At 45.1% G+C, this 27,504-nt stretch overlaps 3 protein-coding genes across 5 annotated transcripts in view; all 3 read left to right on the top strand.

The window, feature by feature from the left end:
• The first annotated feature begins 3,859 nt into the window (after window positions 1–3,859).
• LOC146614281 (uncharacterized) lies at window positions 3,860–8,733 on the top strand. The gene is made up of 5 exons (XM_085378717.1): window positions 3,860–4,242; window positions 5,083–5,204; window positions 5,650–5,803; window positions 7,835–7,915; window positions 8,371–8,733. The coding sequence occupies exons 1-5, from the start codon at window positions 4,185–4,187 to the stop codon at window positions 8,466–8,468; spliced, it is 513 nt and encodes a 170-aa protein (XP_085234843.1). The 5' UTR covers window positions 3,860–4,184; the 3' UTR covers window positions 8,469–8,733.
• A 4,676-nt stretch (window positions 8,734–13,409) lies between these two features.
• On the top strand, window positions 13,410–18,311 carry mrpl37 (mitochondrial ribosomal protein L37). The gene is made up of 8 exons (XM_085378158.1): window positions 13,410–13,877; window positions 14,202–14,385; window positions 15,584–15,699; window positions 15,778–15,966; window positions 16,074–16,228; window positions 16,316–16,447; window positions 17,611–17,685; window positions 18,026–18,311. The coding sequence occupies exons 1-8, from the start codon at window positions 13,508–13,510 to the stop codon at window positions 18,101–18,103; spliced, it is 1,299 nt and encodes a 432-aa protein (XP_085234284.1). The 5' UTR covers window positions 13,410–13,507; the 3' UTR covers window positions 18,104–18,311.
• A 6,172-nt stretch (window positions 18,312–24,483) lies between these two features.
• Window positions 24,484–27,504, top strand: part of acot11a (acyl-CoA thioesterase 11a) — a 14,630-nt gene continuing 11,609 nt past the window's right edge. Inside the window, exons 1-4 of one of the 3 annotated variants that reach the window (XM_085377996.1) lie at window positions 24,484–24,521; window positions 27,040–27,231; window positions 27,305–27,374; window positions 27,452–27,504. The exon at window positions 27,452–27,504 is cut by the window's right edge and continues 8 nt beyond it. In XM_085377996.1, coding sequence (XP_085234122.1) covers window positions 27,048–27,231; window positions 27,305–27,374; window positions 27,452–27,504 — 307 coding nt within the window. In that variant the 5' untranslated portion in view covers window positions 24,484–24,521; window positions 27,040–27,047. Of the gene's footprint in view, window positions 24,522–24,568; window positions 24,783–26,840; window positions 27,232–27,304; window positions 27,375–27,451 lie in introns of those variants that run through there. The other 2 variants (XM_085377997.1, XM_085377995.1) reach the window with 2 other exon arrangements.

Consider the following 27,504-nt stretch of genomic DNA (forward strand, 5'->3'; position numbering starts at 1 on the left):
GAAAAGGCTCGCCAGTGAACCTGAACGCAATTTGCGTGGATGTAGACGAGAGCTACGCAGTAAACGAAGGGAACCAGCGCAGGGCCCTTTGAAGAATACCCACAGCAACGCTTCTTGTGCGTGTCTGCGCCTGTACGTGAGAGGGGGCCACGCACACTTCAGTTTGTGCAGAAAAGTTTAAATATTAACTTTCACCACTACTTTCTGACACTCTCACCGTCCGTGTTTTATGCAAAGCTGTATGAAAGTTTTTGTGTGCAGTTCAGCATATTTTTCTCAAATGTATGTGGACAAAATATAGACAAAAAGACAAATGGCACAAAAACACAACAATCAGCCTTCTCATTAAACACACAGTCCACACTCTTTAAATTAAACATTTCACATACACCCACGTGCTCCATAAAACCCTCAGCCTGGTTACAACAACGTTATTATTGTTTGCACAGCTGGTTTTTGTTTAGTTTGTTTCAACCTGTTGTTGATAGAAATCATCACAGGCATCAATATGACGCTATGTTATTATAATGATTGTAAAAACAAGAACCCGACTGACAAATTTGGATTGATTTTGTTCTCTAATCCACACAGGGTCCAGTGTATATGCTATACATTATACACTGCCCTAAATCTTTGAATGAGTGGTGCTGAGGTCTCTTTTGATTTGACAGCAGTGATCATGATTGGCTACAACTGAACTCGCTGAACAATCAGAAGGTTCAAGCACTCAATGAAGGAAAACTGTAGATGTAAATACTTTGGGAAGGTCTCTTGGAGGCTGTCCCTGCTCCAACACTTTCAAGCTTGACTGAAATTTGTGCCCACATGAACACGCCGAACGCCTTCTGGAGACAGTTTCTAATCAAATGTTGAGCTAGTTGGCCATGATGACAAAAGATGACTTCTCCACACATAAGAACACAACTGTCAAGCATGCTTGATGTCTTGGAGGTGAGCTTCCCTCCCTCCAAGACATCTACAGGAAGCGCTGCCTGAGGAAAGCGGGGAGGATCATCAAGGACTCCAGTCACCCCAGCCATAAACTGTTCAGACTGCTTCCATCAGGAAGGAGGTTCTGCAGCATCCGGTCCCGTACCAGCAGACTGAGAGACAGCTTCTTCCATCAGGCCATCAGACTGCTGAACACGTCATAGACACCTCAGCTTCACTGCTGGAACTTTAACATTATGCACTCCATACTGTATATAAATGCCACTTGTTTTGCACATATTCAACTCTGTATATTTTATATATTTTATTATTATTATTATTATTTTATTTTATTTTTTTACTATTTAATTTGTAAAAATGTGTATACACACACACACACACACACACACACACACACACACACACACACACACACGTAGGAAAATATTTAGTATACACATCCAGAAATGCATACACTATTATATATTGTACATATATTTATTAGGTTCAGGTTGGCCATTCTTGTATTTTGCTCGTTTGTGTTGTTGTGTTTGCACATCTCTGTTGCTTGTGGGGCTCGCACACAAGAATTTCACTCGCATGTGCTGTGCCAGTGTGCCTGCACATGTGATGTGACAATAAAAGTGATTTGATTTGATTTGATTTGCTGTTAGCATCGACCCTGAGGCTGTACCGTTACACTTCACAAAGTGCATGGAATCGAATTTTTCATCAAATCAACAATTACGCCTTTGGCACAGTCATGTGATCTAACACGGTAACAAGAACAGTGCTCAAACATCCAACCAGAAATATACCAGGAGCTCGCTGATGGCTACCAAAGCATTTGGCTGAGGTGCAACATGCTAAGGGACATTTAACCATATATTAGTGTGGCTGTATCCATATGAGCCTGTGTAGAAAATCCAAAATAAATTCAAACTTGTGCACCTAACACATGCTTTTTAAATTGTACGCTGTACATCAGTTCAAAGCAATCATTAAAAGTTTCTATGACATTCATGTCCACGATGAAAACCTCTGCCCACAACTTTCCTGTGGAATCGTCCCCTCAGTGATTCTTACATGAACCAAACTGCAGCTTTATTCCTCTTCGTATAACATTTAATAACCATTTTTTCATTAATTTATAGAATAACATTTAAAAAAATCCAGATGTTTCTAAATATTTAAGCAAATTAGCACAAAGTTAATAGGCTAATGCTACATTTGCATACGTAAACATGCAATTGTAGAATATTTGCAATACAAATAGTTGTCTGAATGTAAGTAAACAGCTGGAAAGTCAACCTGCAAATAACGTGTTGTGACAAAAAGCTGAGAGACTGGAAGGTTCCAGAAAGGATTCATCTGTCTGCAGCTTTAATAGTAAATGTGTAATCACTCATCTAAGTGACTTCTTACGTAATGAAATATGGATATTATACAAATGCACTGAGAGATGCATGCTTTGGATCAATGACATCATCACATCAGTGACAAATGTGGCTGCTACTGTGTGTCCACCTTTGGACAGTAACAGGGTGGAAACATATCAGTTTATACTACAAATTAGGGCAACGTCATGGCATGTTAAACCCTTCTGAAACATGAGGAAAGAAAGGTTCATGAAGTATTTACTCTGGTACTTCAAGGTACAACTTACTTAGTCATGTGACTAGAGGACCAATGAGAGTGGGGGGGGGTGCACACAATTTATTCTGAACACTAACCATTTAAAAAACAAAACTAACATTTGGTGTTAGTTAGGCCATGCAACAGATATGAATTTGTAAACTTACGTTGGTAACTGCATTTGACAAAAGATCAGCATGTATTTAAGGCTGCTGGTGGTAAAAAAGAAAAGAAGGAATCAGTATATTTCTGTGGTGGTGGTGGTGGGAGGGGCTAATGGCCCATTCTGAGGCCAGGTTCTTGTCATTTGAAGCTCCTAGATGGCCTTGTTCTCGAGCTATCGATTCACAAGGATTTCAGAACCTCTGACCTTTAACCTTTAGGTCTGCTAAGATTCAGACTTTTATAGATAGACCTATGGTATCAGTTTGAAGCTCCTATGGAGTTATGGCATCCACAAACTGTTCACGCTGCCCGCCTGCCTTTAACCACCAACATGTATTAAAAAGCTGAAGGCAACAGGTTTGGTTTCAATCAGCTTTGCAGCAGCAAACTCAAAGCATGCTAGGTTAAATGTTGATGCAGGGGTCAGTGGGGTTGGTGGGGGCACTCGTGGTAACCATCAGAAACACTTGCACAGCAGAGATGTTGTCGTTTCTTGGCTGCTTTGTGTCCAAGCTGCATTGTCACACACAGTCTGGGTTTTTCTTTTAGCATCACTGATACAAATCTTTGATTAAACTCTGGCTTAGCTGTCATTCAATTATATGCAAACATATAATTGATATATTTAATACTATTAATTAATTAATATATTTTATGGAGCTATTTTAATGTTTAGTGGACAACAGGGGATTTCTAAGAATCGCCCCACAGTCACTGTCTGCGTTCTTTATTTAAACAAGCTTGTGTGTGTACAAAGGTAACTAAGTTATTCCAAGAACTCAGAGCTGAGGTTCCCCTTCTCTACACGTGTACGTTCTCAGGAAAGAGGAAGCTGTTAGTTGCTAAATAAGTTTATCACACAAGAGTTTATGTGAAAAGTCATGTAGACATGTGGAGTGCTTAGTGATCAATAAAACACATTCATGCAGCTGATCACACTATGTACAATTTTCCTTTGACAGTGGACAACAAAGTGAAGGGAAACAAATCCAATATTGATGAGGGTCAAAGTGCGGTGACTGAGCAGTGAGAGGCCTCCAGTTTTAGCTACAGAGTACTTCCTTTCTTTCTCTACGCTCTTTTGATGTTTTTGTAGGTGAGAAGCAGATTTCAGCAGTTGCTCCTGATGACAGGCAGATGTTATCTCCAAGTGAGACCTTGTCCGGTTGGTGTCAACACAGAAACGACCAAATATCCCGTATTTGTGCTCGACAGCACATGTGGGGATTTTTCTTCTGAACAAAGTATGAAGATTAAAGACGGTCGAATGATGCTGTTATGTGCTGTTATCAGTGTTCCTGCTCTGGCTACCGCAGCCTCCTTCTGCTTGAGGACTCACGTCAGCCGATTGTATCTCCCAGTCCTTATACGCACGTATTTCCTGTGAAATATAGCCAGCACTGAAACTAGAGGTGTCCAGATGCTGGCAGTGAGGTGACGGACACACAGGCAGGATGAAGGCAGAGCTGTTGGTTCTGGTGGTGAGTTTGCTGTGCTGGACTGAAGCTGAAGGTGAGCCGCTAAATGACAACTTCACAAAAGTCAATGATGATAACAGACATTTTAATTACAACTCGTTTAAGTCTGTATCCATGTCATTGTAGTTACTAACTCAAACTGGCTTTGGTCAGAGACACTGGGCGTGGCTACAGTATTATGAGTTTCTGAAAGTCTGAAGCTGACAAATACTTTATTATTATTTAAAAAAATTAAACTGAAAAATAAAGCTATTTTAAAGTGATTGGCACTAATACTCCTTTGTGACATCGTGTTTTAGTTTTTGTGCAAAATCCCGACTCAGTGTGTAATCTGTGACATTTTTATTACGTCCTGTAAAACCACAAAACTGACAGACGGTGTACTTTCTTCTTCTTCTATTGTACACTGACAGTGTTATAAAAGCTGCACTCTTGTAGTTTGTCCTTTACAGGAGCCTGAGTCACAGAACCAACAACTGATTGCATTTAGAAAAGAGGCGACACTCATCTGATCTCTGAGAGTTAACAGTGAAACAAATGTCCCAGACAAAGCTGATTCACACACACACACACACACACACACAGACACACATATACACACACACACACACACACACACACACACACTCTCTCTCTCTTACTGTGAGTGTTGCTGCTTCAGTGTTTTACTGCTCGTCCAATAGTCGGCCTCGGGTCGTACCTTCATGTAAACTGCAGTTGTTGGGACAGATATGGAGCCTGCTTCTGAGAGCAGAGGAACTGAAAGCTCACTGGCAGGACAAATACGTACTGAACAAATGAAACACGAGTAAAAGTTAAACATGGATGTAAAAAATTGGGTGTAGGTTTTTAAAATCAGTCTTTCTGTTCGTAGATGATTGCGACCAAGCTGGAGTGAATACCTCTGGAGACATGGTGATCTCACCTGGAGAAGCCTTCAGGCTGAACTGTACTTTCATATGTTTAAAAAACAGCCACGTTGCACAGCTGTGGAAGGTATACAAGTCTCAGATATTAGTATACATTTAGTATTATACTAGGGGTGTCCAACTCCAGGCCTCGAGGCCCGGTGTCCTGCAGGTTTAGATCTGACCCTGGGTCAGCACACCTGAATCACATGACTTCATTCCCAGGCCTCTGGAGAACTTCAGGACATGTTGAGGAGGTCATTTAGCCATTTAAATCAGCTGTGTTGGATCAAGGACACATCTGAAACCTGCAGGACACCGGCCCTCCAGGCCTGGCGTTGGACACCTCTGTATTATACTTTGATATCATGTATTAAAATACTAATACTCATAGCAATTTGATGCATGAGCTGCTGACTAACATGGCTATGTTTACCTCATTGTCTGAAGCATTCATATGATAGGCTAACATTGTCACATGGCTGTGATGTTTGTCAGGTTAACATAACTGCTGTAACTGTTTTATCTTCCAGAACAACGAGTCTCTTGTCAACATTTCCTCTGCATTACCCAATGTGACCCTGGTCCTGAATGTCCAGTCTTTTACAAAGGCACACACTGGACAATACCAATGCAAGACCTACCCACCCCATACCATTAGTCCTGCTTTTAGTATTCAAATAGCAAGTAAGGACTAATTATTATTATTATCACATCTTTATTGGCTTGTATTTCATTGTCGAATTTTCCAGATGACACTTTTATTTATTGGTGCCCACCACGACAGGCACCAACCACCTTGCGGCCGCAGCTCAATGCAGCAGCTTCGGCAATGGAAATGCTGAACATGGTCCATTCGGACTCAATGTCCCCAGTCTCCCTCGGAATGCTGCTGAAGCTCTGCTGGAGGTGTGCGTTGAAGATCTCGCGGACTGGGGCCTCTGCTAGACGTTCCCAGCACACCCTCACTACGCGTTTAGGTGCACCGGGTCTGTCCAGCGTCCTCCCCCGCCACCTGATCCAACTCACCACCAGGTGGTGATCAGTTGACAGCTCAGCCCCTCTCTTTACCCGAGTGTCCAGAACATATGGTCGCAGGTCAGGTGATACGATTACAAAATCGATCATCGACCTGCGGCCTAGCTCGTCCTGGTGCCACGTGCACTTATGGACACTCTTATGTTCGAACAGGGTGTTTGTTATGGCCAAACTGTGATTAGCACAGAAGTCCAATAACAGAGCACCGCTCGGGTTCAGATCAGGGAGGCAGTTCCTTCCAATCACGCCCCTCCAGGTCTCGCTGTTGTTACCCACGTGAGCATTGAAGTCTCCCAGCAGGACAACAGAGGCTCCAGGTGGAGCACCTTCCAGCACCACCCCCCCCCCAGGGTCTTTAAGAAGGCTGGGTACTCTGAACTGCCACTTGGCAGATGACAGTTGGGACCTGTTCCCCGACCCTAAGGTGCAGGGAACAAACCCTCTCATCCACCGGGAAGAACCCCAACGTACCGGCAGCAAGCCGAAGGGATATTAGAATACCCACCCCAGCCCACCACCTCTCACCAGGGGCAACTCCAGACTGAGACAGAGTCCATTCCCTCTCCAGGAGGCTGGTTTCAGAGCCCAAGCCATGCGTAGAGGTGAGCCCGACTATATCTAGCCGGTACCTCTCAACCTCACGCACTAACTCAGGCTCCTTCCCCACCAGAGAGGTGACATTCCATGTCCCTATTGCCAGTCTTGGTAGCCAGGGATCAGTCCGCCAGGGCCTCCGCTCCTGGCCGCCGTCCGGCACCCAATGCACCCAATGCGCCTTCTGTGGGTGGGTGGGCCTGCAGGAGTGTGGGCCCATGTCCTCTTTTCGGGCTGTGCCCGGCCAGGCCCCATGGACTAAGGCCCGGCCACCAGACACTCGCCCTTGGGCACCCTCCCTGGGCCTGGCTCCAGGGCGGGGCCCCGGTAACCCTATAAGTCTTGCCGGCTTTATAGTCAGTGTTCAGTCAAGTCAAATCCAAAAGGTCAAAAGTCTGTGATGGGTGTGATTTTGTCCAACCGCTCTGTTGCAATTCTTCGTGAGAGAAGAGCAACCTGCCCTTCTGGGCCAACTCGGAATGGCTGTGGTTCGGTTCAAAGGGAACAGCTCGCCATCTTCCTCGTCAGGAAGAGATCCAGGTCTCACGATCCCACAAAAAAAGCCAGCACGCTTCTAATGTTCAACTCTCAGAGAGGATATTGTCCGCTTCCTCCGCGCCCGTGCAGATCACGATGGTTCCAAAGTCCAAAGTGTTCACAACAAATCAGGTCCGTTTCTCCAAGGTCCATGCAGATCTCCGGTATGGATATCTGCTCAGTTTCTCAAGTTTATAGTTATTTTCCAGCAACAAGCTGGTCCCGTGCACATCCGTCTCTCTCTGTGTCTGAGCACATGTTGTGCCAAAAAGTGATCAGCCCACTGAAGCATGTTATATTAATATTAATATTTTATTAAATGATCATTGAAAAAGGCAGACTGTAATAACACTTTTGTGTGAACTGTAAAGTGAATTTATTTATTGATCCCATTTAGAACAACAGAGGTTAATCCAAAGTGTTTTCCAGGAAAGTGCATTCACATTCCAGCTTTCCAGAAAACCCAGTTTGGAACATGTGAACAGTGTGTATTACTGTTTTTAGGCTATCATGACTTATTCCTGGTCTGATTAACACTCCTCTGTCCAGATAACTTCACAGGAAAACCACCTTCCTTGACCATCAGCAGCCCAAAGTGTAACTGCACCCAGCAGACCCACAATGCAGCAGGTGAGCGCTCACAAGCACGTTATCAGTTTGATGTCACTGATTGTGCTCATCAGAGTCAGGACTAATATGTTATAACGTGTGATTGGAAGTCTCACACAGAGCAGGATTTCCACAGTAGCTGCTGTTTCTTTATTTTTAGTGCTGATTTTTTCAGTCTTTCAGTTTTTTACAGTTTCCAAAGAGCAGTGCAGAGGCTCAGACTTCTCTCCCAGTATGTGTTGGCTTTTCCCCCTCTCCCTCCCTGGGGGTTCACACTTCACTATCCATTCCAACCCCTGCACAGGAAAACACACTCAGACTGAGAGATGAGGAGAAAGTCAAATGTTTCCTTCATGTCTGTGTGCTATACATGCTAATCTATCGCTCCCCTCTAAATGCGGCTCGTCTCTGCGTGCGCTCTTTAGCTTCTGAGGGATTTTATGTAACCCAGTGTACATTCATCTGTGTCCATGCAGGTCTGAAGGGTCAGCTGTGGTTCTGGGTGCTTCTGGGAAAAACTACCATCCTGCTCCTGAGCCTGGCCTCGCTGGCTGTAAAACACAAGACAGAATGAGATCAGACGGACACCCATATCTCCTCTCAGCATTGCTTTGTTTGTATTATTCAGTTTTAAGATGTAGCCTCTTTTATTCTGTCTTCTTTTAAATTTAAGCTCTGCATTATTTAGTCCGCAATTAACACGCATGCACACACACATTTGACTAAATACCCACTGCAAGGAACAATCAGTTTATACTGGGGCTCACTCATTTGCAGTAAATTTGTTTATTTGTGGTGTCTGATTTGCTGAAGCTTTGCTCTTTAAATGAACACCAGGATCCATGATTTTGCTAATTATTTTCATCATGATTTGCTTAAAATAATGAAAACATGACAAAGGTGTTTTTAAAACAACTCGAGACATTAAAACAGTAAATAATTCCCTTATTAACTCTCCAATAGTTTGCTCTGAGGCTGCATAACCAACACCAGATTATGTCGACTCCTTGAGTGGATGGACGGGAACATGATAGTATTCCTCAGTATTATTGTCTGCACATAGAGAGGGCTAGATGAACATGGGGCACTGGTTTAGGTCACTGTTGTGATCTACATCCTGAAAGGTTAATGATGCAGAGGCCCTGAGCTGCTCGCTGCTCCTCTTTGTCCCAGCTTTCTTCTGTTCTCTTCACTGTCATGCTGCTAAATAAATGCAACAAATAAAAAAATGGTTTTGTGTGCTCAGTGTACAGTTTTAGATATTATTTTGGAAAAAATTTAGAGAGAGCTTGTTTAAACATAGCTTTAGTAAGATCATAGCACAGGGCCTAAAATAACAGTAATGTAACGGTGTTCCTGATCCCGGCTGACAGAGATGATGACAGTTTGGAATATCGTCCAGGTTTATCTGTATTATCATATGTACTGCTCAACCATCCAGGCAAGAGTAGCCAAGTACAGGACAGGGTAGGGGAAGTTAAAGTAGGATGGAGAGAATGGGCCAATAGCTCGACTCGCAGGAGGGTCATGGTGAGTGGCGTGCAGAAGAATGAGTGGAGCCACAGGTAAAGTTGCTTTGAATTGTACTGAATTATATAGCAACAATTAAACAGCACTTCATAAACAGGAATGAAACATTAAATAAGATACAACAACAGCAATACTAATAGTAACCAGAATCCTATCTGAGCTCAGATATGTCAGTCTTGCCGGCTTAATAGTCAGTGTTCAGTGATTTTGTCCAACCGCTCTGCTGCAATTCTTCGTGAGAGAAGAGCAACCTGCCCTTCTGGGCCAACTCGGAATGGCTGTGGTTCGGTTCAAAGGGAACGGCTCGCCATCTTCCTCGTCAGGTCGCACGATCCCACAAAAAAAAAGCCAGCGCGTGTCTAATGTTCAACTCTCAGAGAGGATATTGTCCGCTTCCTCCGCGCCCGTGCAGATCACGATGGTTCCAAAGTGTTCACAACAAATCAGGTCCGTTTCTCCAAGGTCCATGCAGATCTCTGGTATGGATATCTGCTCAGTTTCTCAGGTTTATAGTTATTTTCCAGCAACAAGCTGGTCCTGTGCAACAAATGCAAAAATAGTTCTGTAAACATATTTTAAGTGGACAAAAGGGAGCTGGCTGATTATAATGTAAGTACAATAACACAGTTACAAAGATACTTGAGAAACAGGTAATTTTTTAATTTTATATATAACCCCTTTGTAATACCTGTTCACCAAAGTCTATTTAGCAACATACGTAATGATGTTACACATAAAACACACAGGGAAACATTGGAAATCAGGTTTTGGCACAACAACGGTACGGAGCAGGGGAAGGCGGGGCTTGTTCCTTCCTAACCGATAGGGGTGTCAAATTTACTCTCTGGGGTTTTATTCTAATATTTATATTATTTATCTTTTATTATTGATTTACTTTAGCTCAGCTCAGTGATTAACAGGGTAATGAATCACAATTAACAATAACAATGTTGTAGTGCATTACTGAGTCGTGTAAACTCACAAGGACCTCCCAGAGAGTTGGTTCTGCTGGGTTTTCAGTGGAGGTCACATGTCCTCATCCATACATGTGACCTCCTGAGTCTGACTGAAGCCTTTAAACAGTACATCTGGATACTGGTCAAAACTAGCACCATTACTAAGAATGGACTGTGAGTTCAGTTTACTGGTCCTTAATTATTATAACCACTGATCAATGGCCGTTTACAGAGAGCTGGGGACCGGCTGCAATCACAGTACCCACCGACCAAACACACGACTCCACTGGCTCACTGAAAACGTCTCGTCAGAGGATGGTTGCAGATGTGCTCTACACATGATCCCCACTGCCAGTATCACTAAAAACAATGAGGTCATATATGCAAATGCCACAGTAATACTAAAAGCACTTGGGTTTAAGACTGTAAAGAGTAAGCTCCACACAGAGGAGAAGGCAGGAAGCCAAAATCAGTGAAGTCAGTGAACAGCGGTGCAGATAGACACCATGAGAAACATATCCTGGGTGAAAAAGAAGCACTACAAGATGGCTCACAGCTCGGCCCAGTACACTGAAGAGATCTAGTAGGAAAGAAGAGGTTCAGAAAAAAATGGCTTGTTCTCCAGAGCTCCATGCTGTGAGGGGAAATAGCACAAAGACAGACCCAGCTGAAATTGAGCAATACTGAAAGAACATCGTGGAGAAAGCAGCGTCACATAAGGTAGCCGGTGAACCGAAGACCACGACAATCTCACAGAGCAAGACCCAGTCAACATCTCAAAGGCAGACATCTAATAATGTGTCTTCAGAATGAGGAGTTGGACGGTGCCAAGACCTGACATTATCTGTGCCTACTGGCTGAAGAGGCCAATGGCCCTCAGTGATCAGCTGGCTGCACAAATATGGGTGCTGCTAACAGCAGGTACTCAGAGCTAGCTAACATGGCCCCGCCCCTCCCTGAGCCTGGTCCTGCCAGAGGTTTCTTCCTGTTAAAAAGGAGTTTTCCTTCCCACCAGTGGCGGTCTTTGCCTGTTTGGGGCCCCGGGCGAACACTCCCTCTGCCCCCCCCCCCATATGAAGAGAGAGAGTATGCATTGTATGCAAACAGCTACCAAACAGCCATCATAATTCATCATACAAGGAGAACAGGACAAATCAACAATTGACAACGACTAATTAATATTATATTAAAATCTGTAACATAATGTTTGGAGTTTAGTCTGTTACTGTTGCTATATTTACCATTTCTTCTTGGAGCGACTGTAACCCACATCATTTCCTTAGGGATTAATAAAGTATTCTGATTCTGATTGGTTCAGGATGACCTGCCATGATCCAATCACACATCTGCTTACCTGCATCTTTTGTTTCTCCTCCTCTTCTTTTATCTTTTTTCTAAGCTGAGCACCTGATGGCTTTGAACTTTTCTTGTCCATCTTCCATTGGTTTTAATTTTGCACTCCAGTATGAACACAAATCCCCCAACTCAAGGATCACCACAACATAACCTAACACACCTACACCTTAGTTCACAGATTCACTTTGTCTAAGGTGTATTTCTGGGATTTCGCACAACCCAGGATTCAAATCATGAATACATAATTTACATCATTATGAATGAAATGTGCTCTATTTGGAAGCAGCCGGCCCCCCTCCCCTTTCGACGGGTTGTGTGTGTGACTTTAAATCATCAAACTGTAAATTATAAATTTTAAATTGTTATTGATCCCTTTATCCCTGGTCCCCGGCCTCGGTGGGGCGGTGGGGAAGCTGTGGCAGGGGCGTGGTTTGCTGGCCTGCTGCAGAGGAGGCGGGGAGGCAACAGGTGTAGGGGACAGTGTTAATGAGGGAGATGTCTTTTTGTGTGCCCACAGTGAGATGGAGCAGATGATGCTGGCAGTGAGAGGGAGTGGCTGCGTCCGAGGCGGCTGCCAAAAAACCGCAGATTATTTCCAAAATAAAAAGACACTAAGCAGAACCCGTGTGTGTGTGGGTCCTGTGTCACAGACCCCGAGTCCTAAAGTGTATATTTATTGTTTGTTTACTTGCACTGCTGTAGCTGGAGCCTCGTCGTTGACTTCAGCAGCGCGCAGGCGCACCGAGGGCTCTCGCGCTCACTTTTCGCGTACAGAATTTCGAAAAAACATCGGTGCGAATTATAAGTCTGTATCATGATGTCTGGTGTTCTCGTGTTTGTTGCTTTGTTTTTATTTTGTTTTATTTTGCGAGTTGGTTATTAGACGCTGCTCCAGCCAGAGACTCCCCGCCGCCCCGCCCTCTCCTCCCTGTGCCGCCAGCAGCAGGCGCAGCTCGCAGGCGGAGGGCGCCCTTACTCCCAGCAAACGGGTGATAGAAAACCGATCGGTGCCTGTGACATTCCCACTATGCGCTGGCCGTGATCCGCCCCCCACTACGATGCCGCCCGTATCTAAAACCGCTACTGCTTCCCACTGTCGCCAAAGTCATTGCTCATATGATTGTTGGGTTACTCTCTGTATGTATAGGGTCTGCCTTATAAAACAAAGCGCCTTGAGGCGACTGTTGTTGTGATTTGGTGCTGTATAAATAAAACTGAATTGAATAGACCAGTTCTGAATGCAAACAATCCCTACAATGGGACAACACCCTTAAACTCCCGGCTAATTACCTGCCTCTCCATAACATGGAAGCTCCTCTCAAGTATTGTAGTAACCAAGCTGAGAAAGACGTGACGGGCTTCTGTAGCTGGGATGGCTCAGGTGGTAGAGCACGTCATCTACTATGGTCCCGAACTGCATCCGTCTTTTCGCCAGTCTCTTTATCCTGTCACGAGTAGCCGACTTTGCACTTTTACTGCCAAACAGTCAGAGAAGAAGTCAGCGGCCATCAGATACAGGAACGGCCTGTTTCAACATATACAGAAATCACAATGCTGTTTTAAAATAACGGCTTCATAATCTCCAAAATGCGGGATTAAGATTATAAACAGGTAACAGCAGGCGGCGCTATGCTCCCCCGCTTACAGCTCAACACAAATTAAAAGAAGAAGAAGTGTCATGGCGCTGTCCCACAGCACGGTTACAGACAAGCAGTGATTCAGGTCGGAGTTTGTTGTTAAAGGCTCAACGAGAAGAACAGCGGGAGGAGAAATGTTTCCTGAAACGGCTCAGCGTTTAAAAACGGCGGCTCCGCTCTTCTCTCACGCCGCCTTTTTGACGGATTTGAAGCGGTTGTCGGCACATGGAGGGGCCCGGAGACACCTCACTGTCGGCCGCTGCCTTACAGCCAAGGTCCCCCCTCCGCGGAAACCTAGGGAGAGGGTCGAAATCCCAGGACTGGAGATGGTCACATACGGAGAGAGGATGCACTATGTCCCGGGGCTGGCGAAACCTGCTCCCCAGCACTGGGAGAGGGACTACAAGGACCCGCGATATTACAAGTCTCCCCCTGCCCACGAGATGCGGCTGTACAAGGACAAGCCGTGTTATATGTTCAACCAGAGGACCAGCGCGCTGGAAGGTAACGGCTGTGTCACGCTGAGCACGCCGCTGCCCGGGGTTCATTAGACACACATGAGCATTATTAGTCCACGGGAGTGCAAGGGACGCTCGGCTGACTGACAGGCCTCATCAGAAATCACTCATATGATGCTTGTTTATGTGCAACATAATCAAGACTTTAATAAACAGGCGCAAAAGGAGCTTTACTCTGAGAGAGGTTTATTTTGAAAGTCTTTGTAGCTAAACGTAGACCCACGTGATCACGCAGATTTGATTCATTTTAAAAAGCTTTTATCTGAAATCTTCACTTTTATTTATATAAACTTTTGCCTGTCGGTCTCAGGTGTGCGTCAGGCTGCCTGGCTGACCAAAACCCAGGTGATCCCAGGTCTGCCTGCACAGCTCCTCTCCCTCGCAGAGAACCCTGAAAACCAGATCCCAGATCAGGATGAGCGTGTGCAGAATGCCATCAAACACGCACGCTTCTGGGACACGACAGAGGATCGACCGCGTAAAGAGAAATACAGGTTGGGTGACATCTATACTTACACATGTGGGGTGGCTGTAGTTCAGGAGGCAGAGCAGGTCACTACTGACCGAAAGCTGGTGGTTCGATCCCTGGCTCCTCCAGTCTACAGTGTCCTTGGACCCCATGGATGCTCTCCGATGCGTCCATCAGAGTATGAATGTGTGTGGATGTAGTTAGTATAGACAAAGTGCTCGGGTGTGATTGGGATGTGGTTATAGAAAAGCGCTCTATAAGAATCAGTCCCTGCAGTGTGGACTTCCACAGACACACTCGACTCGATGCAACCTTTCCTCAGGGATTCATAAAGTATTCTGATAACAGGAATAACTGCTTCTACACATGTGGATGTGTGTTTGCAAACCCATGATTCACCACTGTTTGTAAGGAAGATCTGACATCATTTGAATACAGTCTGTTTAGGGCTGTGACACGTGTACTGTTTACTGCAATATTTTTTCATTGCTTTAGTTGATGGTTTTGTCCCCATGGCACCACCGTGGGACCAGCCAAAACAACCTGAGGGGTTGTTTGGAAACGAGGGGCTGCCTCTGTGTGTTCAGAAAACAAGCTGGTCCCCGACAGACACCAACACAAACCTTCTGTGACGGCGCATGCAGAGAGTTTATGAATGAGAAGCAAACATGCTGACAGCTGCTCCAAACAAGCCACAGAGTCAAAGGATCAGGCTTTTGTCTGCGGCACACCACATAACAAAGACTGAACCAGTGGTTCTTAACCTGGGTTCAGTCGAACCCTAGGGGTTCGGTGAGTCGGTCTCAGGGGTTCGGCAGAGCCTCCACCATGACATGCACAGCTCATTTTGTGCACCAGTAAAAAAACATATCTATGTCTTGAATTTGAAAAAAATCACATTTTATTTTTCACTAAAGAGGGGTTCAGTGAATGCGCATATGAAACTGGTGGGGCTCGCTCCTCCAACAAGCTTAAGAACCACTGGACTGAACATTAGAGCTGCCATTACAGCTCGTATCTATGCTTTGGTGCAGTGGAGTTAACGCATGAACGCAGTGACCTGTCCCTTCATGAGCTTAACGTTCATCAGAGACTGTTTCCAGACGTTCCACACAGCAGCGGTAATGATAGGCGGAGTCATGATAATGCTCATATTATTTCTTTTATTTAAATGTGAAACAGAACGGTATAAACTAACTGTCCCTTTGTTGCTTGTTCCTCAGCAACACTCTGCTGCTCAACCTGCTGCACCTGTGTGCGACGCTGCAGTGCAGCCACCCGGCCCTCGGGAGGAGGATGCTTGCAGAGAACTACTCGCTGGCAACCACGTGGAAAAGAGGTATCGTACCCTCGTGCTCAGCAGGATCGCTTTGACTGCGAGTCGTGACTAATACGATCCAACGTGTTTGCGTGTCAGGTGAGGATCTCCTCCAGATAAGAGGTCAGAACGGTTTACTGCTGAACAGCACGGATCCTCTCCCAGAGATGTCTGGTAAACAGGAGGTGGCCGACACAGCGGATCACGTCCTGGACGCCTTCTATCCAGTCTCCCCGACTATCGACCTCCAGAAAGTGCACGTGTACAAAGAGGAGGTAAACCACACAGGTGAGAGGTTAGCCAGCTGTCGTCCTTTCTGTAACGCAGGTCAGGGTCCAGGTGTGCTTGTGTCTGCTCCTCACGCTCAGTGACAGAAGTCTGTCACGTCCACTCAGGTTTCAGAGATGACTACCCTTACCCTCACGCCCACACGCTGTACTTCCTGGAGTCAGCTGATCCTCGTTGTAAGCTCCGCCCAGAGCAGTTTAGAACCAAGATGATCATGTTTACCTTTGGAAACGCGCTGGCCCGTGCACACAAGCTCTACGGGGTAAGCATGCGTGCAAACGAACAGCAACACTGTACCTCAGTTTGAACAGTGTTGTGTTTCTTAATTATCCCTCTTCATGTGTGTCAGACTCGTCCACAGCGACTCTTAGACCGTCCTGTGACCGTGCAGTCAGTCGGGACCAATGGCAGGATTTTCCAGTTCATGGTTTTCCAGCTGAATACCACGGACCTCTCAGGAGACGATGGAATTAAAAACCAGGTGAGCTGTATGTGAGGAATCCTGGGCTGTAGGGGTGTGGTCAGAAGCCTGCACGCACTCGTGTTTCTCTGGGACGAGGCTACAGCACGTCTTTAATGACTTTAAAAAAACCACAACTGTGTGTAAAATGTGTTTTCTCTAAACATATATGTGCAGATTCCAACACATCAGTGGTGCTGATGGCTCTGCAGCATCAAGGCTAAAACCTATTAACCTGTCATAAGTGATCATGGAGGCGTGTCAGGTGTAGTGTCCATTTACACTGTTGCATACAAAGGATTCCTTTGATAGTACTCAGTTACTGCCCAGTACTGGTCAGAAGGTGTCATGTTGCAGTTTCCACGATCATCAGTTCAAACAGTTTAAGTTATTCAGATGAGCTGGATGAAGACCCAGACCGCCTCCCCCCATCAGAGGACACAGCCCAGGGACCTGCGTGTGTCCTCACACTGTGTGCTCTCTGCTTCAAATCAGTTGATCACTTTGGAAACTTGGAGCTTTTCTTCATGGTTTGTTTTGTTTTCACGTGGAGAAAAATCAGAGTGAAGCTTTCAAACCAGCCACTTCAAATCAGCAAAGAAGAGCGGAGAATAATCTGCCAGCATCCAGTCAGATCTAAGCGTGTTAACCTGTGTGGATTATTTATGCTGTGAAATCATTCAGCCTTGGAAAAAGAAAGTACAGGATGCTGACATCACGCCCTGATGAGTAGGGAAATATCACTGCTGTAAATGCAGTGCATTTACAATTCAAGGATTTGACTACAGATTCAGTGCTCGCTGTATTGTTCACCATGATTTCCTTCTTACAGCTCGTGCTATGTTGTGCTAAGTATCACTCCAAACCTGTCAGTGTGGCACAAAGGCACGGCTCACTCCTCGCCAGTATGTAAATGCTATGTATGTCTTGGTGCTTCCTTGTGTTATTGAGGGTTTGTAATAACTCCACAACTTACCAGCCCAGTTTAGGCCACAAACATAAGAGCAGACTGCTGTGACGATGCTGGAACAGTGGCTACGTCTCTGATGGCCTCAGTAACCCTGTGTGCTTACTCAGCGTTAAGCTTATGGATGTGTCAACAAGTTGTTCTTTGTCCTCCAGCTAATGAGTCCCAAGTTAAACCCCAGCAGTCTGTTTTAGCTGTTCCATTTGTCTGTTTGCAGATGTGGCTGGAAGAAGACGTTGAGCTGTATGATTTTGCAAAAGTTCGACCGCTCATTAAAAAGAAGCAAGTCAAGGTACAGTTTCTGTTTGAGGGGAGGCGTGGCTTTCACTAACTTTACTTATCTGTGTAGCTGTCAGCCTTCCTGTGTCAGTGTGCAGGAAGCTGTACTCTAACGGCGCAGTTACTGTGCTCTGCAGTTACTGCGCTCTGCAGTTACTGCGCTCTGCAGTTACTGCGCTCTGCAGTTACTGCACAACACAGTTAATTTTTAGCTGCAACATTTTTGATGCATAGTTAAACAGACTGGTGGAAACTGTTACAGACGTATTGCACATGCTTCCTTTTGACTGTGTGGTGGGAGGAGCCACAGTGAAAATGTAATGGTTCTGATTGGTTGCTTTGTGTCTCCACAGATACCAGCTGGTCTGGCCGGATACAAGCCTGAGGCGTTCAGCAAGTTCCTGGCACTGTACCTGCATGGAGCTGTGTAGGACTGCAGACCTCATACATCTGTTGTGTGTTTGTGTGAGCGATGCGCTGCCAGCAGTCAGTTGCCTGTGAAGTCTGTGTGTGTCTGTGTGTGTCTGGGATCTAAATCAGCATCTTCTCAAAACTCCTGATTTTCTTTCAGTCAGTGACAGCGTCCGGGTGTTTCATGGAGCTGCACCCACACTTCATCTACATCTTTATTCTGAATAAAGGCTGCTTTTCTCAACACTTTGTTTATTCTTTCTTTCTCATTAAGGTTATCAAGCTGTTCATATGTAAATTCCAAGCTAAGGCTACGTCCTGAAGCATGTCAGTACCCAACACGTTTCGTTGGGTTGCTGTTCTATGTTAAACGTGTGGACATACTTTTCCTTCCACATCGAAAAGCAAATGAGTGGTTTTCCTGTTCAGTGACTGTTTATGCTCATGTTAGGACATGGCCTCTGGCCGAGGGCGTTCTGAATACTTGGAGAACAACCACAAATGACACATTTGGTGGGTTTGCATGATTATCTTCTGTAGTTGAACATACCATTTTATCAAGGTAAATCACACCAGGCTCAGGCTGAAGAAGTCAGTCTTCCACATCCTAAACAGAACAAATACATCCTGAATGAAGCTCACAAGCAAAGGGAGTTTAGCAGTCTGAGGAAACTCACGGCACACAGTGGGGAGCTAAGAAAAAACAGCGGGTAATTCAGTGGATTTATCACGGCACGTTGCTTTCAGATATCTAAAGATCCTGTTAAAATTGTCGTTCTGACAAAATGCTAAAGACACAAATGCTCATAGAAGTCACAACAGTATTAAAAGTGGCAGCGCTGACCTGAAATCTACAGCAAGGATTGTGATTTTACTCTTACTTTAAAATCTTGCTTCTCACATACAAGTGTCCATAAATCTGCTCCTTCCTGTTTGTGTGACCTGCTTCATAACACCAAACAGTGCACTGTTTCCTGCTCTCTCCTATCGTGTCCCCTTTGTCTTACTTCTCTCGATCACCTTTTCTGTCCCTTTGAAGAAGTGAGGCTCCATAAATGCTAAAGAGGTAAGTATTATTTCTCAGTTGCAGTGAATAGATAGAAAATAAACTGTAAACAGAAGAAAGGAGAGAAATAACAATTTAACATAAACCAGACACACTCCAGGGCCTCCTTGGATGAGGGTGTCTGGTGATAATGGCTGAAACACCCGATGAATCCAAGGTCCACTACTGATGATGTGTCCCAAATTTAATACGATAATTTAGATCAGATCTCTAATCCCTAAACCTAACCAAGGAAGGAAAAATGGCAGATTAGCCTGGGTAAGAGACCGACAGTTGAGGCACACGACGATGTGCTGCTAGCAAAGTTTCTGGGCTTTCCTCATAACAGCCGTCCCTCAAACCTTTCTCAATTTAAAGCAGTGCATAATCAGGGATTGTAACATCTAGTCCTTCTACTGAAACGCACATCAAAATAAATGCCCAAATACGCTGCCAAGAACATCCCAGGTTTTAAAGTCTTTTATGGAAAATTATGCCGTTTAATGTTTCGTTGCACTCTGAAATAAAAGCATATACAAATAAGAAACTGGAGTTAAAGAAGAAATCATGGAATCAATTTATAGACCAAAGTGTATTCTAAACGTCTGACTCGTGGCTTCTTTCTACAGTAGAAATCGAATCTGTAGCAGAAGTTCCCATGAATGTGGAGCTTGTAGCTGCTTTGCTTTCACTCTTCTGTCCAGTTCAAACCAGCTCGATGGGGTTTCAGTCTGGAGACTGTGCTGCACACTCCCTTGTTCTATTTTCCTGAGGTAGTTCTGGCATAGCTTGAACTCGTGTTTTGGGCCATTATCTTGCTGTAGGATGAACCCCTGACCCCAGAGGGAGCTGCAGGATGCTGTGGTAGCGGTTTTGGTTCAGGGAGCCTCTCACTCTGTACGAGTCACCGACCCTGGATCCAGCAAACAGCCCCAGACCATCACACTTCCTCCTGCATGTTTGACAGTTGATGCCACACATTGTGGAACCGTCCTTTACCTACTCAACGCCGTACAAAGATCCTGCGTGATGATCCATCAGTCCATAATACCTTCTTCCAGTCTTCAGTCGTCCCGTGTCGGTGTTTCATGGCCCAGACAAACCTCTGTCTTATTCTGACGTCTGGCTTTCTTTCTGCAACTCGTCCTGTCAAACCTGCAGCTCGTTTCTCTTCACAGCTGGAACTGAGACTTTCTCACTACGACCACTATGAAGCTGCTTGAAGCTGCTGTCCTGTGAGCCGCCATCAGCTGTTACCTCTCAGAAACTTGTCCTCTGATTCAGTCGTGTCTTTGGGTCTGCAGACGTCTTCCTGTCACAGTTTCTGAGCCTTTGATGCTGAAGGAAACTGGACTCACTGACACTTTGACTTTCTTTGCAGTTTCTCTGTAGGACAGACCGACTGTAACAGCGCTGGAAACACAGTGAGATGGACCAAGGCAAGTGTAGTGGAACAGGAAGTATTTATTTGCCATACAGCTCTCCTTACAATAGTGATGGCTCGCTTGAAGCTGACGCTTCAGTGCGTGTGTCAAAAAAATGAACACACTGCTTCAGAAGCTCTGTGTCGAAGCTTGATTCGTTTGGCCAGAGTCACGTGACCGGTGACGTCCGAAGCTTCATTTAGAGCCTAACTGCTTCGTGTCTGATTCAATGGTTTATAAGGAAGCGAATCATAATATAAATATAATTAAATAACTTTAGAAAAACTTCCACTTGACTCTTTACATGTAATGTTATAACATTATATATTTTATTGTTTAATTAATCTGAAAATTAATCTGAGGACTCAGGGCTGTGTGTCGGACAGGGTCGTCTGCAGTACGGGGGCCCCACAGGGAACGCTTCTGGCTCAGTTCCTCTTCACCATCTACACTGCAGACTTCTCCCACAATTCCACCCAGTGCTTCCTGCAGAAGTTCTCTGATGACTCTGCAATAGTCGGCCTCATCACTGAGGGGGACGACAAGGAGTACAGAGGACTGACCCAAGACTTTGTGGACTGGTGCCAGCTGAACTACCTCCAGATCAACGCCAGTAAAACCAAGGAACTGGTGGTAGACTTCCGCAGGCACAAGCATTCTCCACTGCAACCACTGAACATCCAAGGTATGGACATTGAGGCTGTGGACAGCTACAGGTACCTTGGTGTTCATCTGAACAATAGACTGGACTGGACTCATAACTCAGACGCCCTCTACAGGAAAGGGCAGAGCAGGCTGTACCTGCTGCGGAGACTCAGGTCGTTTGGAGTGGAGGGCCCACTCCTGAAGACCTTCTATGACTCTGTGGTGGCTTCTGCTATCTTTTATGGTGTGGTCTGCTGGGGCGGCAGCATCTCTGCTGGGGACAGGAAGAGACTGAACAGGGTGATCCGAAGGGCCAGCTCTGTTCTAGGATGCCCTCTGGACCCAGTGGAGGTGGTGAGTGACAGGAGAACGGCGGCTAAGCTGTCATCCCTGATGGACAACATCTCCCACCCCATGCAGCAGACTGTGACAGCACTGAGCAGCTCCTTCAGTGGGAGACTGCGGCACCCACGGTGTGGGACGGAGAGATTTCGCAGGTCTTTCCTCCCCACTGCTGTCAGACTCCATAATAAAGACTTTAACTGATCAAGCACACACATCCATACATGTGCAATAATACTAAGTGCAATAATCCTTTCTGTCATCGTTGTATTTTTACTCAGTTGTATATAGTATTTGTATTTGTATTCTATTTTTATCTTATTGTATATTTATTTTATTCTACTGTATAGAGTATTTTATTTTATTCTATTCTGTACAGCTGTGTACTGTATTTATTCTTATTGTATTCTAATTTTTGCCTCATAACTTTTGCACTGTCCACTTCCTGCTGTGACAAAACAAATTTCCCACGTGTGGGACTAATAAAGGTTATCTTATCTTATCTCTTATCTTATAAAATGTTAGTCTGCCAAATGTGCAGCAATGTAATCTATTCTCTTTAGCTGATAGTTGGTGGGGCCCAGGTAGACTGTATACCTGCATCTCTACCAGTTTCTCTGCACTCCAGCCTCCTCTGGGCCATGTGAAGGGATTTTCCTTAAGGCAGGAGAAATGATCTCCACGAAAAGCTAAGTCTGCTAAGTCTGTGTTCTTGTTGTTTGCTTTTGTTTTGTGCGCGTTTATTTTCTCTGAGAACATGAGAAACTTTAAATGTTTTAACAAAACAAATCTGCTTTTCATAATGTCATTAAATAACTTTAGAAAGACTTCCATTTTAGAATAGAATAGAATAGAATAGAATAGAATAGAATTCAACTTTATTGTCATTGCACATGCACAGGTACAGGGCAACGAAATGCAGTTTGCATCCATCCAGAAGTGCTTTAGTGATATAGATATATTACAATATATATTAGCAATAATATAGATATGTGAGTATATTACAGAAATGGGTCTATTATGGTATGTTATAATGTACACGGTATGAAGTATGTTGTGAATATTCTATAACTATAAGTATGTACAGGCTGTAGTGAGTACAAGCTATGTGCAGGATATGAACAGGATATAAATATGAAAAACTATACAGAATATGAAATAAATAACTTTACAGAATCTGGGATATACAGCTATACAGAAATGGGAACTATGCAAGTTGTAAACAGTTGTAGGATTAAAGATTATCGAATGTACAGAATGATTATTTACACAGAGCTATACAGTAGTGCAGTTAAGATAAGTGAGGGTGTAGATAGTTTCTACAGAGGCTATAAAGTGCTAGTGGTTGTGAGTGGTGGTTCAGTCCATGTTATTATTGTGTTTGAGGGTACAGTTGTCCATTGTGGGGGTGTGTGTATGTTCAGTCCATGTGTTAACGTGGGTCAGATGTCAGGAGGCAGAGTTCAGGAGTCTGACAGCTGTGGGGAAGAAGCTGTTCCGGTACCTGGTGGTCTTAGTCCGGAGGCTCCTGTGGCGCCTCCCAGAGGGCAGGAGGGTGAAGAGTCCATGTGATGGGTGACTGGGGTCTTTGATGATTTTCCCAGCCCTTTTCAGACACCGCTTCCTGTAGATGTCTTTTATGGCAGGAAGTGGTGCTCCGGCGATGCGCTGGGCAGTTTTCACGACCCTCTGCAACGCCTTCCGGTCCGAGGCAGAGCAGTTCCCGTACCAGACTGTTATACAGTTGGTCAGGATGCTCTCGATGGTGCAGCGATAGAAGTTCACCAGGATGTCTGAGGACAGGTGGTTCTTCCTCAGAGTCCTCAAGAAGAAGAGGCGCTGGTGAGCCTTCTTGACCAGCTTGGAGCAGTTGGTCGTCCAGGTGAGATCCTCGGAGATGTGGACTCCCAGGAACTTGAAGCTGCTCACACGCTCCACCTTTACTCTTTACACGCTTTACTCTTTAAATTTAATAAAATAAAACATTTTATTTTTAAAATAATCTTAATGTTATTCTACAAAATGTGCAGCACTTTAATGTGTTTATTCTCTTTAGCTGATAGTCTGTGGGACCAGGAAGAGCGCACACCTGCATCTCTACAGTTCCTGTGCACTCCAGCCTCTTCTGTCCATGTGAGAGCATTTTTCCTCTGAGGCAGGAAAAATCATCTCCAAGAAAGCAGACTGGGCCATCACACAGTGGAACCAATTCTCTGCTTAAATAAAAACCAAACAGGATGACCTTAAATGCATCATGTTGTTACTTTACAAGTTCATACCCCCTGCAGTTCACAATCAGTTCTACCCCCGGGTCAAAAATATGTCTACGAAAATTGGCCTAATATCATATTATTTATAAACACAGCTGTCCAGTGATGAACTGCATAAGTACGTGGAGGCGGGGCCTCACATACTCCACACTGTGTTGTAGAGAAGAGCGCTTTAAACTCAAGCTGCGCTTCATAATTTTGGCCACCAGATGTCACCAGAGGACTGAAACGCTTGGAATAATGAGCCGTTTCTAACACAAGCTTCGTTTGGCCATCATTACCTGTAGGAAGGCTTGCTCAGAGCAGCTTTAAGTTGTTGACCCACGCTGCGTGCCCTGAAAAAGCCTTTTTGTATAAATCTGAAATGTACATTATTTTTCACTTTGGGGTAACTTTTTTTAAACTGCTGGTAGGTCACCTCTTCCCTTTCATTCCAAGGACAGACTTCATTGGACCTGAAGGACTAATTGCAATAAATAACTGGAAGAACTGGGCTGATCTAAAACTTTTGAACGTTGACTTTGTAAAAATTCGCTGTTCCCTTCAGCTTATTATCCAGGAGCTAAATGTTGCACATGTACAGCACATGGTTGGTATAATCAGCAAATCGACGCACATAGTGTGTGGCTTTTATTTTGAAAGGCACTGGCGAAATCCGTGTTGGTCGTTGTGTTTCGTGAGTCTGTGGAGCTGTGTGAGTGGCCGCCCTCAGGTTTGTTCCTCTAATGTACACTAACATGTAGGTAATGGTCTCGGTGCGGGTTTAGGCTCGGCTCGGACTGGAAACCAGGCTGGCTCACAGGCGCAGTTTGTGGAACTAGAAGGACGCACAAACCTGAACTGGGAGCTGCTGGGCAGAAACTAGTGGTTAGACTGGGCGTCACCGTCAGTCACTGTGAGTCTGTTGTGTGCACAGTGCAGGAGGACACCGGTCGACGGTCACTGCTGTTTGTTTTAGAGCTACAGACCACAGGTACGTAACCGGTCCCCGCTCCACCTGTCCAGACCAGGACAACATCTGTACTGGGACTGAGCAGACCAGTCGCTGTGTGAGAAGCTTGTTGGCACAAACCTCTGAGGTCCAAAGCTGAACGAAGGATCGTTCAAAAAACTGTTAATGTGTCGCCACCACGAGCTGTGTCAGAAACATGAGTCACGGCCACAGTCTGTGAAAGTTCATCTCGAGGCTTCCGTGTCAAACTGCGGCGTGCTTGCAGCACAGCCCTCACCTGTGTGCGCTGAGCCCGAGCAGAAAGCTTGGAGCTGATTCCATCAACGCTGACAAACACACTGTGGTTTGTTAGAGCCTCGTTGACCAGCCTTTCTGATACGTGGAGCGACTTTATGTTGAATGCAGTGTTGCTTATTGACTGAGGCTACAAACGTTTTCACTGCGCTGAAGGCACAAAGCTGTTTTTCCGTAGACTTGTATGGCTGAAAGCCAAAGACAGCGCCCCCTGGTGGCATCCAAGAGAAAGGCTTTTTACTTATCAGGCCGGTGTTGGCTGTGGAGGCCCTGAAAAGTCTGCCACTGTTCTATTCATCCAGTCTTCATGTAGTAAATGGTTCTCATGTGGAGCTTTTACTCGAGCCCTCAAAGTGCTTTAAACAGCACGTCTCATTCAGCTGCGTGTACACCCTGAGTGCTCTGCTTTGTGTCCACTTTGAGTTTCATGGAGTTTTCTGTTTGGTTGTTGTTGTCGTTACCGTGCTTTAATGGTGCCACCTCCTCTATCTTATTCCACTTTAAGCAACGACACAAAAGATCAGTTGTAACAAGTGAGACCAAGTCTGGCTCTGCATGTTTCACATACTGTCTGTACAGTCAGTAACCTGGGGTTACCTCAGCTTCCTGTTAGCTTATTCTAAATGCTCTTTCTATGTTAGCCTTTGGCACGAGTGCTGTTAAGTACACATAACATACTGTTTTTGGCACCATCCCACAGTAACTGCAGGTTAATATTTATAATAATATAATAATAAAATTCTAATAATGTGTTTGTATAGTCTGTATGCAAAACAACATTGCAAACTGCTGTACACCCTACATGTAGCACAACAACATAGAGTATCTGTGTATTTATACACATGTGCATAAGCACATAAATGAATACAATGAAAACAAAGAACAATCAACAACATATCAAACTATGTATTAGAACCTGAACTATAGGATACAATAAAAAGAAAATCTGATGCATTAAGAACAAAAACCAACCTACTGTGTTCTGGAGCATGCAGCGCAGACGATGCTGTGCAGGCATGCAGTGACCAACAGAACCAAGCAATCAGCCATCACAGCTGTCACGTGTCAGACAGTCTTAGTGATATGCAGCTCCACCATAGATCCCACCGCGCTTTAGCTGTCAGAGGGCCTCACAGCTGACTCTGGACTCCTTTGGTGTACAGAGGAGTTCGTGGTGTGCCCGGATCCTGTGGCTGCAAAGCAAATGTAAAGAATCACCATCATTGACCGTTCACATGAGGAGGTCTGGTGTGGCGTTGTGCGTTACGGCTAAACTTGTGTTCACTTTGTTCCAGGACTCTTTATGTGCGTTATTTAGGTGCATCTTTACAAGCCTCAGCTGTGCTGCACGTTCTTTTCCACTGATAGTGGGCTGACGTGGATCCATCGACTGACACTTACAGTCAGTTACCTGATGAATGTTTGGTGGGAAGCAGACTGGGAGTGCTGAGCAGTAGCTGCTCAGTCAGTCTACAGTTGGTTCTTTGCTAAATTGTCTGTTGTGCGTAGACGCACTGGTTCACCTCCTGGGTTAGGTGCCTTTTTCGCCCCAGCCGTTTGCAGCAGATGGCCCCGCCCCTCCCTGAGCCTGGTTCTTCCTGTTAAAAGGGAGTTTTTCCTTCCCGCTGTCGCCAAAGTGCTGCTCACAGGGGGTCATTTGATTGTTGGGTTCTTCTCTGCATGTATCACTGTAGGCTCTACTGTACAGTATAAAGCACCTTGAGGCGACTGTTGTTGAGATTTGGTGTTTTATAAATAAAGCTGAATTGAATGCTTCAAAAAGAGTCATAGGTCAGTTTTAAGTGACTGAACAAACAAAAAGACATTCATCTGAAATCGGACTAGAGCAAAACTATTGTTCAGTATCAGGTTTCAAAATGATTACAAAGTCTGGCTCTTTGGGGGCAAAAGAAAATGAGGTGTGACTCAAGACTTTTGCACAGTACTGTAGCTTCAGTGTCTTTCCTTTCATTTGTTTCCCCAGCTTTCCAAATGAGTTCCAGGACATCAGATTGTTTGGAGGAAGAGGATGGAGAAGAAGAGGAAGAAGAAGAAAACTACAACCCGACAGAGGTGAAAATGAGTCAGATCGTGATGCCCTGTCACAGCAACCATCGGCAGGAGCTCAGCGTGGGTCAGCTGCTCAAATGGATGGACTCCGCCGCCTGCCTCTCAGGTGAGCTTTGTGTGTCACAGGTGTGTGTTGGAAGTAGTGCATGTTGTAATGACCTCACTGTTCGACCGTGCAGCTGAGAGGCACGCTGGCAGTCCCTGCGTCACCGCTTCGATGGATGACATCCACTTTGAGCACACCATCAGGTGAGAGGAGGCGTGTGTGAGTGTGTATGGAAGGGTTGGGCTGAAGGTAGTAACTCCGCCTTTCCATCTTTCTTCAGTGTGGGTCAGGTGGTGAATATCAGGGCAAAGGTCAACAGAGCCTTTAACACCA

Source organism: Diplotaxodon limnothrissa, linkage group LG18 (assembly GCF_057381915.1).
Source record: "Diplotaxodon limnothrissa isolate DT_005_m linkage group LG18, D_limnothrissa_male_GT1.1, whole genome shotgun sequence".
NCBI lineage: Eukaryota > Metazoa > Chordata > Actinopteri > Cichliformes > Cichlidae > Diplotaxodon > Diplotaxodon limnothrissa.